At 46.0% G+C, this 12,500-nt stretch overlaps 1 protein-coding gene across 4 annotated transcripts in view; it reads left to right on the forward strand.

Moving 5' to 3' along the window:
• The window catches only part of celsr2 (cadherin, EGF LAG seven-pass G-type receptor 2), a 134,006-nt gene that overhangs the window by 67,742 nt on the left and 53,764 nt on the right, over nt 1-12,500 (forward strand). For all 4 annotated transcript variants that reach the window (XM_037532528.1, XM_037532529.1, XM_037532530.1 and 1 more), the window contains exons 7-9: nt 10,486-10,643; nt 11,352-11,515; nt 12,223-12,348. In XM_037532528.1, the coding sequence (XP_037388425.1) occupies nt 10,486-10,643; nt 11,352-11,515; nt 12,223-12,348 (448 nt within the window). The remainder of the gene's footprint in view (nt 1-10,485; nt 10,644-11,351; nt 11,516-12,222; nt 12,349-12,500) is intronic.

A 12,500-nucleotide genomic window follows, 5' to 3' on the forward strand; every position in this document is an offset into this window, starting at 1 on the left:
TTAAACGTGAAATTAAAACGGAATTTAACAGGCAGCCAATGAAGTGATGATAGCACTGGACTGATATGATCAGATGTTCTAGTTTTAGTGAGGACCCTGGCTGCGGCGTTTTGGACTAGTTGGAGTTTGTTTAAATTCCTGCTCGTACATCCTGACAGTAGCGCATTACAGTAGTCCAGCCCTGAAGTAATAAAGGCGTGTACTAGTGTTTCTGCATCACGCAGGGACAGGGCATTTCTGATCTTGGTGATGTTGCGAAGATGTAGAAAAGCTGTTTTAGTGACGCCGCCTGTGTGTTGATCGAATGATAAATCTGTGATGTGGAGCGATGAGGCGGACACACGCGCTGAGATAAGCGATTTTTATTTGGGGCAAATCCAGGGTCATGGTCGAATCGGTCCAGGTTCAAATAGCCAACACGGAGAGATGGAGAGTCAGACATAACTCAAATGCACACAGGGGAAAAACACCAAACGCTTCAAACAAATCAAACATACAAACAACACAATAAAACAAACCTACAAACAATCGGCACATCTAACATCAGACCAGGGCCAGGAAACAGGTGGAAACAATCAGGGGCGGAGTCATGAAACAAGGGGGCAGGACTAAAAAAACAAAACAAAGAAGCATGTGGACGACCGGGAAGTAAACACAATACAAGCACATGGACAGGACTGGGAGGGGCCAATCGTGACCAAATCTGAATCTATTATAACGCCGAGATTTCTTGCTGCTGATCCAGGTGCGGCTGGAAAGTCGGCGAGATTTAAGATTAAATCTGGTGATTTACTTCTTGCTAATTTTGGACCCAGAAGGAGAACCTCTGTTTTGTTACTGTTTAATAGGAGGAAGTTGCGTGACATCCAGCCTTTCACGTCTTTTACACAGTCCTCCATTTTCTTTAACCTGTGTTGGTCATCAGGCTTGGCTGACATGCACAGTTGAGTATCGTCTGCATAACAGTGAAAGTTTAAGCCATGATTACTTATAACTGAGCCTAACGGTAACATGTATAGTGTAAATAATAATGGCCCTAATATAGACCCCTGCGGAATTCCAAATCTCACTTTTGAATAATTGGAAGATAAATAGTTTACACTGACGAACTGATAACGTTCTGATAGGTAAGATCTGAACCATGATAGGGCCGTCCCTGTGACTCCAACCATGTTTTCTAACCTTTCTAGGAGAATATTGTGGTCTATCAGATCGAAAGCCACGCTGAGGTCAAAAGAATCAAACTGAATTGAGTGATATTTTAAGATTCACTAAATTGTTTATGTAAAGAATCATCTGAGTCTTGTTGGGGTTAGATGACCCCAGACAGCAACTATGTCTGTTCTTTTAAAGTTTTCATTTCAATATCAATCAGGGCACACGGGGGTGGGGGGGGGGCAGTCTCTCACACACACACACACACACACACACACATACACACCCACACACCCACACACAGACACACACACAGAGGACAGAGGATGTGACATTTCATTCCTTTCAGGAAGTCACTTTGCATCAGAATGCTGTTGCCAGGCAACCCCCCCTGAGTGTATGCATTCAGTTCAGTGTGAATGATAACGGTGGCATGCGACACACACACACACACACACACACACACACACACACACACACACAGCGGAGCTGGGACTGGGGGACTGTTCCAGTTGTGTCTAGAAAGAAACTTGCGTATCTCCTGGAAAATCACAGCAATGTGCAGAAGTTAGAGACCCCCTCTTCATTCCTTTTAACTTCCACTCAAAATAGCTATAAAATATTAAGTTTTTTCATTTTTCAGAAAAACACACGTTTAACAGAAAAATACCCAGAATTCTCAACAGCTCACTCTACTCTCCGCTGTGTGAGGGCCACTGAGTCCCTCTCTACCTTCATTCCAGCTTCCAGTCTTTCCAGGAGCCTCACTTTCAGCTCCTCAGAGAACCTGCAGACACGTCTCCAAAGCTCAGTCTGAGAAGTTGGTTGATGATCAAACCCATTCAGTGGTGCTGAGGTCTGGACTGTGGGGCGGTCAGTCCATAGCCCAGCTTCTTTGTTTGATGTGTCCGTCTCCTTTTCTCAGTGAGGTTCTTCTTGATCAGCTACACGTCCTTTCAGACCCACAGCGCTGAGTGGTCTTCTCACAGTGGAAGGATGGACAGAAACACCTGTGGATGTTTTCAGATCTGAAGCAGCTTGATCTTCTCCTCTCTCTCAGAGATCAAAGCTTTCAGTGCTGTTTATCTGATGGGGGCAGATTTGGGGGCTACCAGCTCTTCCAGGTGGTTGTTAGGGGTCATGTTTTCTCTGGAGCTTTTAATCAGGTTTTGAATTTTGGAAACTTAATGAATATAGAGTTCTTAGCAAAAGTCACCCATCATATATTTATCATCAGATATCGTAGTATTAAAATCTAAGCTGGACCTAAACACTCCATTCCAGTTCCTTCCTTCCGGTTTTTGTGTTCAGCTACACTGTGATGCTTTCTTCAGGTTAATAGTTCAAATTAAGTGAAGTGGTGTCCTAAACCACATCGACAAGTCTGTGCCACCTTACTGAAGACCTGGGTGTGGTTTGAGAAGGTTTAGAGCAGTTTTAGGAACATATTCACAGAAAAGATGAGATTGGGTGACTATTGACTTCTAGTGTTTATTAGCAATTTTGGCCTTGCAGCTCCAGTGCTAATACTAAAGAAGCAACGTTTGCACCCTAAACGTGCCTAAGCTAATTTACTCCGTCTGGATTTAGTGGAAATTGTGTGAATTTGACTTTTTACCAAAACATTCCTTTCATTTTAGTTCAACTCTGGAAAAGAATGGGGTCTAACAAAGTTCTGCTGAGGCTGCTTTTCCCTCACTGAGGGTTCAGGCTTTTGTTCCCACCTCTGACCCAGTGTTACTAATGGATGCAGCTCCACAGCCCACTTTCGATCTGTGTCTGTTCTTTTCTCGAGCGGCGAACAGGCCTGGAGCTACTGAAGCCTCTTTAAGGAGCCCTGAATACCTTTAGTGGCCTATATGGTGAATTCTAATAGGCTTTATGGTGTAATTTAATGGGCTTTAGTGGTATAGAGGCCTGTCTGGCTGACCTATATGTTCCAGCACAGTCTCTCAGCTGATTGGTCCACTGCATGAATAATGACCCCGCCCCCTGAGGCATCCTCATGGCAATACAGCTTCTTGGAAGATCTCTGTGTGTCTGTGTGTCTGTGTGTCTGTGTGTGTGTGTGTGTGTGTGTGTGTTGTGTGTTGTGTGTGTGTGTGTGTGTGTGTGTGTGTGTGTGTGTGTGTGTGTGCGTTTGTGCGTTTGTGACTGGTGGTATCAGTGTGTTCTGTGCTTAGCATTGTTAAATGACCCCCACACACAAACCCCCACGTCCCAACAACACACACACACACACACACACACACAGACGTGCACACACACACTCGCACACGCACGCACACGTTCACACACACACTCACGCACACACATACACATTCACAGTCACCCACATTTCCTGTTAAATAATTCAGTAAATAGTTTCATATATCATATTATTCTATGTTTATATGTTTATATATTATCCTACACAGTGTATATTAAAAATTACATTTTACAATAAGACCATTTTACACATTAATGCCTCCCAGAAACTAAACTGTCCAGTTTTTTTCCAGTGTGTCCTTCCAAACATAAATGCAGATTAAGTGAATAAAGTAGTTTGGCGTGATTTGTATGTTTGAAACTTTGTGCTCTGAAAATATGGGCGGCTTTAAACGTTTCAAATCATAGAAAAACTTTTGTCTGTAATTTTTTATTTGCTCAGATGTCGGGCAGCACAACCAACAACAAAGGACTTTTATTATGGCATGCATGTAAAAGAGTGGGCAGGGCATTGAGCCATAAAAGAGACTTTCACAGTGACTGCCAAGGTCAGTAGCACTTGTGGTGAGGCTGGCAAACCATAAAATTTTATGTTATTTTTAGTAGTAATTACTAGTGGGCGGTATGGCGAATATTGATATCATGGTAGGGTTAAGATTATTGACAGTTTCTGTATTTATCACAGTGCATTGTAGTTTTATATATTTGCCCAAATTAACCCATTTTGGATGCTGAAGTAAACCTTTTGGAGATGAGCAGTGGCATATTATTCTGGATGTCCCTTCACTTTAATAAGGATCGTATTTAACAGCTGAAGTGAATCTAATGATTGAGCGCCTCTAACACTCTCTGAGCGTCAGACGCTGCTGGAGTTTAGTAAATACTACAGCCGTTCACTCTGTCGGTTTTAGTTGAGGTGCGGCGGAGTCTCTCGGCTTGTAGGCCTCTCGGCTGAAGCAGCCGGCGGAGCGACGAGCACTGTAGGTGGCACACACGGAGAGCCAGCTAGACTCCGTACTAGGCTAATGGCTAACACCTAACCCCAAGAGACTGGCTTTTCCTTCTGCTCTCTTTTCCCCATTAACTTATTAACTCATTACAGTCTGATGTTGCTCCCTTGACCATAAACTGGACTGACTGACCTCAGGCTGCAGCTCAGTACATGAGAGGTGAGGGAGTCGGGAAGTTCTGACCTGTTTGCACATCACTTTATAATGATAATTACAAATATTGCCAATTTCTAATAGTCATGTTAACTCTTTCAAAGAGTTTAAGTATAAACCTGAATCCAAGTAAAAACACTAGTTTAGACACATTTTGATAAACAGTCTTAAGCTACATCTTGAATTTGTGGGGGTAAAGTTGGTAATTCTGTTTTTAAAAGGAATGTATAGCATTATAAAAGCTATAAATCAAATCGTAAAACATATCAAATAGACTCCTACAGGAACATATACATCACATCCTTATTAATCAGGGTGTTTAAATGATCTTTTTCAAAGCCTTATTTGTCACTGACCCACACATACATGCACGCACACTTCCATTCATACCTAAACACACACACACACACACACACACAGGCACTGACCGTCATCCACACAGCTGCCCAGAGAAAGAGTGAGTGACAGAATGGAAGGGTAACAGACAGAGAGATGAAAAAAGAAGAGAAAGAGAAGCTCTGGCATGGAGTCAGGGTTATGGCCCTGTGGGTTGCCGTGGTGACGGTGTCAGTCATATGATTCAGACTGTCCCCGTCTCCCTCTGCGGTACTGAGTGTGTGACGGAAAGGTGAAGGTGAACTCAATTTCCCATGATTCCCTGCCACTCAGCTGTATAGACCGAGGTCATGTTTGATGTAGTTCTGAGTAAACATGTATTTACCGGAGCAGTGTGTGCGCTCAGGGTTACGCTGGCTGAGTCAGCAGTGTTGACACACACACACACACACACACACACACACACACACACACTCGGGTTGCCAGATTTCACCAATGAACCATGTAATTATATTGTTTTAAGTAATTTTATTAAGTAAGTTTTTTCAGTATATTGGCAGGTAATTTTACTTTTTGTATGACTGAAACAAAATTATCTGCCAATATATCAAGATAATTTAACTTAATGAAATGGCCTAAAATAGACCGATTACATGCACAGAAAGTTGTGTGTTTGTGTCAGTGTGTGTGTATGTGTGCTCAGTGTGTGTGTGTGCGCATGTGCATGTGTGTGTATGTGTTTGTGTATGCGTGTGTGTGTGTGTATGCGTATGTGTGTGTTTGTGTATATGTGTGTATGCATGTGTGTGTTTGTGTGTGTGCGTGTGCGTGTGTGTGTGTGTGTGTGTTTGTGTATGTGTGTGTGTACGTGTGTGTGCGTGTGTGTGTATGCGTGTGTGTGTTTGTGTATGTGTGTGTGTGCGTGTGTGTGTGTATGTGCGTGCGTGTGTGTTTGTGTGTGTGTGTGCGTGTGTGTGTGTGTGCGTGTGTGTGTATGCTTGTGTGCGTGTGTGTTTGTGTACGTGTGTGTTTGTGTGTGCGTGTGTGCGTGTGTTTGTGTATGCGTGTGTGTGTGTGTGTGTGTTTGTGTATGTGTGTGTGTACGTGTGTGTGCGTGTGTGTGTATGCGTGTGTGTGTGTGTGTGTTTGTGTGTTTGTGTGTGTGTGTGTTTGTGTATGTGTGTGTGTACGTGTGTGTGCGTGTGTGTGTATGCGTGTGTGTGTGTGTGTGTTTGTGTGTTTGTGTGTTTGTGTGTGTGTGCGTGTGTGCGTGCGCGGGTGACGGACAGGCGGGAGCTGGGGGTTTTGTGCTCTCCTGCTCGGAGGCTTTAGTGAAGCATTAGAGCCCAGAATGGAGCTCAGAGAATAACATTAGTCATACATCAGATCGAACTGAGCCGCGATTGTTTTCTCGCTCATTCGGCTGTAATTTGTATTTTAGAGTAAACAGCAGAAGCGTCCCTTTCCGTGTTCCTATTCAGGCGCTCCAAACTGGACCTGTAGTCCGGTCTTGGAATGGCGCGCTGATGGAGGTTCCCAAGTGAGGCGTCAGTGAAAACAACACAGTTCAGAGGTCTGTGTTCCAGCTCGGGGTGTGATTTGTCACCCCTGCCTTGTTTATACCAGCTGCTGTTGTGGGGTGATTGGACATGGGGGCGTATCCATGGTCACATGGGTCAGCTTTACTCGGTGGTGTTAGCGGTTTCAGATTTGTGTGTGTGCGTATGTGGATGAATTCTAAACTACTCATTTGATTCTAAATCACATTTCAGGGTCTAAACGCTTTGATTATGACCTGCACGTCTAGTTCCAAGCTAGGCACCTGATTCCATGTTATGCGTCTGATTCCAGGCTGGGTGGCTGTTTCCAGTCTATGCATTTGCTTCTAAGCTTTGTGTCTGACTCCAGCCGGTGCGTCTGACTCCAGCCTGTGCGTCTGACTCCAGCCTGTGCGTCTGACTCCAGGCTGTGCGTCTGACTCCAGGCTGTGCGTCTGACTCCAGCCTGTGCGTCTGACTCCAGGCTGTGCGTCTGACTCCAGCCGGTGCGTCTGACTCCAGGCTGTGCGTCTGACTCCAGCCTGTGCGTCTGACTCCAGTCGGTGCGTCTGACTCCAGGCTGTGCGTCTGACTCCAGGCTGTGCGTCTGACTCCAGCCGGTGCGTCTGACTCCAGCCGGTGCGTCTGACTCCAGTCGGTGCGTCTGACTCCAGCCTGTACGTCTGACTCCAGGCTGTGCGTCTGACTCCAGCCGGTGCGTCTGACTCCAGCCGGTGCGTCTGACTCCAGTCGGTGCGTCTGACTCCAGGCTGTGCGTCTGACTCCAGCCGGTGCGTCTGACTCCAGCCGGTGCGTCTGACTCCAGTCGGTGCGTCTGACTCCAGCCTGTACGTCTGACTCCAGGCTGTGCGTCTGACTCCAGTCTACACTCCTCAGTAAAGTTCAGACACCTGATATTAATTTATTTTTAAATGTGTTTTTAGATGAATTTATTTGGCTCAAGGAGGCCACTGCACAGCCCGGACACTTCAGTGTAATATACATTTAAAAAATAACTCAAATCTGAAGGGAAATGTTTAGGAAAGTCATGTTGTCTGGCAGAGACAAGACGGCAGATCAGACTTCAGACACGGGAACAGAACAACAGAATTAAAAGCACATGAGAATAAAGTGTGCTTGTGTGTGTGTGTGTGTGTGTGTGTGTGTGTGTGTGTATATGAGCGTGTGTGTGTGCATGCGTGTGCGTGTCTGTGAATGTGTATGTGTGTGCGTGAGTGTGTGTGTGAACGTGTGCGTGCGTGTGTGTGTGTGCGTGTGCATGTCTGTGTGTGTGTGTGTATGTGTGCGCGTGTGTGTGTGTGTGTGTGTGTGTGTGTGTGTGTGCGCGTGTGTGTGTGTCCTACTGACCCACATTATTCCACTTTAATGGAGCAGAAGATGCAGTAGATGTTCGGTGTTGATAGTAAAGGAAGGTGGTCAGTGGAGAATTGTGTGTTCAGTGACCCATATTATTATATTATGATGGAATCTTTGAAGTGGACTGTTCATAAAGGAGATGGTCAGTGTTTGTGTGTTTGCTGCCCTGATCTCATTCAGGGGTGCCTGTGCCTGATTACGCTTACAGTGTTTCACGATTACAAGGTTAACGGCCCCCACAGGTGTTGCAAATAGAGAATGTGTTGAGGAGAAATGCTGCTCTGTAATGTCTTCTGGGTTTTTGATGAAGCGAATGTTGCAGTTCTTGGTGAATCGAGTGTTGCGGTTCTTGGTGAAGCGAGTGTTGCGGTTGTTGATGAAGCGAGTGTTACGGTTGTTGATGAAGCGAGTGATACGGTTGTTGATGAAGCAAGTGTTGCGGTTGTTGATGAAGCGAATGTTGCGGTTGTTGGTGAATCGAGTGTTGCGGTTGTTGGTGAAGCGAGTGTTACGGTTGTTGATGAAGCGAGTGTTAAGGTTGTTGATGAAGCGAGTGTTGCGGTTGTTGATGAAGCGAGTGTCGCGGTTGGTGATGAAGCGAGTGTCGCGGTTGTTGATGAAGCGAATGTTGCGGTTCTTGGTGAAGCGAGTGTTGCGGTTGTTGATGAAGCGACTGTTGCGGTTCTTGGTGAAGCGAGTGTTGCGGTTGTTGATGAAGCGAGTGTTGCGGTTGTTGATGAAGCGAGTGTTGCGGTTGTTGGTGAAGCGAGTGTTGCGGTTGTTGATGAAGCGAGTGTTGCGGTTGTTGATGAAGCGAGTGTTGCGGTTGTTGGTGAAGCGAGTGTTGCGGTTGTTGGTGAAGCGAATGTTGCGGTTGCTGGTGAAGCGAGTGATGCGGTTGTTGATGAAGCGAGTGTTGCGGTTGTTGGTGAAGCGAGTGTCGCGGTTGTTGTTGAAGCGAGTGTCGCGGTTGTTGATGAAGCGAGTGTCGCGGTTGTTGATGAAGCGAGTGTCGCAGTTGTTGATGAAGCGAGTGTCGCGGTTGTTGGTGAAGCGAGTGTCGCGGTTGTTGTTGAAGCGAGTGTCGCGGTTGTTGATGAAGCGAGTGTCGCGGTTGTTGGTGAAGCGAGTGTCGCGGTTGTTGGTGAAGCGAGTGTTGCGGTTGTTGGTGAAGCGAGTGTCGCGGTTGTTGGTGAAGCGAGTGTCGCGGTTGTTGTTGAAGCGAGTGTCGCGGTTGTTGATGAAGCGAGTGTCGCGGTTGTTGGTGAAGCGAGTGTCGCGGTTGTTGGTGAAGCGAGTGTCGCGGTTGTTGATGAAGCGAGTGTCGCGGTTGTTGGTGAAGCGAGTGTCGCGGTTGTTGGTGAAGCGAGTGTTGCGGTTGTTGGTGAAGCGAGTGTTGCGGTTGTTGGTGAAGCGAGTGTTGCGGTTGTTGGTGAAGCGAGTGTTGCGGTTGTTGTTTTGCTGTTTGAATTAATCTTCTGCTGGATTTTCAAATGGTTTGAATAACTGAGACGGTTTTTTTCATTTCTCAGCTCTTCTAGGTTCACCTTTGAAATGTGCTCTGAGTACAATAAGCCGTAAGCAGCTCTCACTGACTTAAAAACTCACTTTCAGAGTTTCTTTTTTCAGCTGCCAAAGTTGCTCAAAGCTCCAGTTTAAGCTCAGACTGCAGGCGTTTCTCTCTTGTGTTCAGTCTGGATCTGCAGCCTTTGCAATAATTATGCTCGTGTGTATTTTTAGAGGCTTCCAGACAACAATCAGGCGGCTATTTATACCCGGAGAGCAGAAAGTGCTCCGTTAGACGCTGCATGTGAGGAACTGTGGGGTGTCTGCGGTTCGGCCAGCGCAGGAATTCAGTACAATGCAGATCTAAGAGATTCCTGTCTTAGTGTGCTTGTGATGGATCCCTTTTTAGCAGCCATTAATTATGTGTATTTTCTGGTGGATCACTACTTAGCAGCCATCAGTGAAGTGTGTTTGCTGTTGATCTCTTTTTAGCAGCCGTTTAATATATCTAATTTCTGATGGATCCCTTTTTAGCAGCCATTACTGAAGTGCATTTCCAAATGGGTTTATTTTTAACAGCCATCAGACGTGTGCGTCTTTCCAATGGGTCCGGTTTTAGCAGCTCTCTGAGCCGTATTTGACTGAAAATTGGCCCTCAGTTCTCCTTAATCTGTGACCTTCAGCTCCAGATATTCCAAATGTGATTTGTGGCTCCACACAAGAGGATCAGCTGAACTGCTGGACTGCTTCTCCAGGCTGGTCCAGGACCAGTTACTGCACAGACAGAGTCCAGCAGAACGTGGAACAATAAGGTTCACAGTCATGTTAACATGTTGGAGTATAGTACAGTGCAAACGTTCTGTTTTAAAGTAAAGGTGCAGTTAATCACTGGACTTTATTCCTGTTTAAAAATCAAACCGTGATGTCATCTGCAGTGTGTTACAGGTTTCTGCTCTGAGGTCAGAAGATAGAGGGCAGTTTAGTTCTCAGAGCTCCAAGAAAATCAAGCTAGTTTTTGTTTTGTGTGTTAAAATATCTCACACTTCGTATTTGACTAAAAAAATGAGTGAAAACTTTTATTGAACATTATTGCAATCAAATTATAATCAACTCTATCACCCCCCCCTCCCTCCCTCCCTCTCTCTCTCTCTCTCTCTCTCTCTCTCTCACTCTCTCACTCTCCCTCGCTCTCTCTCTCTCAGCCCATCCTGAACCAGGCAGGCCTACCCCAAGGCCCGTCGGACCATAAGGTCGTCGTGGTAACGGTGGATAACTGTGACACCTCAATGGCTCTTCGGTTTGGTTATGTGATCGGCAACTACTCATGTTCCGCTCAGGGCAGCCAATCAGGATCCAAGAAGTAAGAAGGAACTCTGGCTAGTTTGCGGTGGTGATGTGACTTGCGTGTGTGTAGCTGTGGGTGGTGTTTTAGCTACAAGGCTGATGTACAGAAGACGTAAACCAAGCTGGTATTCCAGACTGTAGAACCTGTAGAGAGGAGAATTCCCGCTCTGCGATGTCTTCCGGGCTTCTCAGACACCAGAGGGCGCTCCCAGGCAGGTCCAGAATGAATGGGTTAAGATGGAGCATCCGAGCAAAATCATAGTTTATAAACGCTGAAACATTTTAATGTAAAGAATTCCTTCATTTCCCGAGCAGCACGAAACACTTTAACACCGCTGTGATATTTAAGAGCTTTTAAACTCGAGTTACAGGAGTTTAAACTGGCGCCTCATGAACTTTAATGACGTCAGTGACCGCGAACAGCCAATGAGCTGCTCCGCTCGCCAATCAATCATCACTCTAGCAGTAAAGCCCCGCCCCCTGCTGCCCAAGCCTGTAGAAAAAGGGAAACGTATCGGTGAGATTTCTTTGGTTAGTGAAACTCGTCCTCCTGCTGTCTAAAATTAAAGGAAAATTCTGGGTGATTAGAAACTATTTCAGCTTCTCATTTTCAGCCGTTGAGCTCCATTCACTCCCATTCACTGTTTGCTGACCTATACATTTAAAGCTGCTGTTTAAGGTGCTGTACAAATACAATAGAGTTGATCGACCCCTCCTTGCACAGGTCACTGGATCTGACCGGTCCGTTGTTGCTGGGCGGAGTTCCGCGGCTGCCCGAGGATTTCCCCATCCAGAACAGACAGTTCGTGGGCTGCATGAAGGACCTGCGCATCGACAGCAGAAACATGGACATGGCAGCTTACATCGCTAACAATGGCACCCTGCCAGGTGGAGCGCTGTTCCAGACATTTCGTACATTCTGCTTTTCTCCTCGAAGTCCACTTCATGTACCGATTTACAGAGCTTCATTTAACAGGGTGTGCCTTTAACACTGACATATGCAAATGAGCTGTGTTCTGATTGGCTGCGCCTCTTTGGAAAAACAGCCCTGGGTAAAATTCTTCTTATATAACTTCCTAAACCACTGTGTGCAGAACGGGCAGATACATGTCTTATCATTTACATTTACGGCATTACGGCATTTTACACAAGCCAAGGTGGTGTTAGGAGTCTTGCCCAAGGACTCTTATTGGTATAGTGTAGGGTGGTTACCCAGGTGGGGTACTGAACCCCAGTCTACAGCGTGGAGGCGTTAACATTGTGCCCTACATTGTGCCCCGTTCAGAAGGCCCTCTTAGCTGAAAGTCCGTAAGCTAGAGTGGGTGGAGCTAAGGGCTGTAGGCCGAATAGACAGACATCTTTAATTGTATTGGTTGTTGTGAGGTCACACAAACTGTTAAAGTGACATAACATTTGTTTTTTCATGATATTGGGTCCTTTAAGATGCTCTGAGGAAGTCAGTCTAAATGGCCTTAGTGACCTTGTAGACCCAGTTTAATGTCTGACCTGCTTTCTGCTGTGGTTCTAGGTAACCGGGACGTATGTTCATGCATGTGTGCCGTGTCCTACATTTAAACACCCTTCTCTTTTCCCAGGATGCTCAGCAAAGCGGCAGTTCTGTATCAATAACCCATGTCTGAATGGTGGAACCTGTGTAAGTCTCTGGGGCTCCTTCAGGTGTGACTGCCCCCTGGGGTTCGGAGGACGCAACTGCGAGAAAGGTGAGTGACCTCAGGTCAGGATTTTAAAGGGATAGTTTAATTTAGTAGTTCGCAGGTCTGGGAGGGGTTAAAGTGCTGTAGGCTGGATGGGAGAGGCTACTTTGCTGTAGACTGAATGGGTGGGGCTAAACAGCTTTAGACTAAATGGGTGG

The sequence above is a fragment of the Pygocentrus nattereri genome, chromosome 21, assembly GCF_015220715.1.
Source record: "Pygocentrus nattereri isolate fPygNat1 chromosome 21, fPygNat1.pri, whole genome shotgun sequence".
NCBI classification, from domain to species: domain Eukaryota; kingdom Metazoa; phylum Chordata; class Actinopteri; order Characiformes; family Serrasalmidae; genus Pygocentrus; species Pygocentrus nattereri.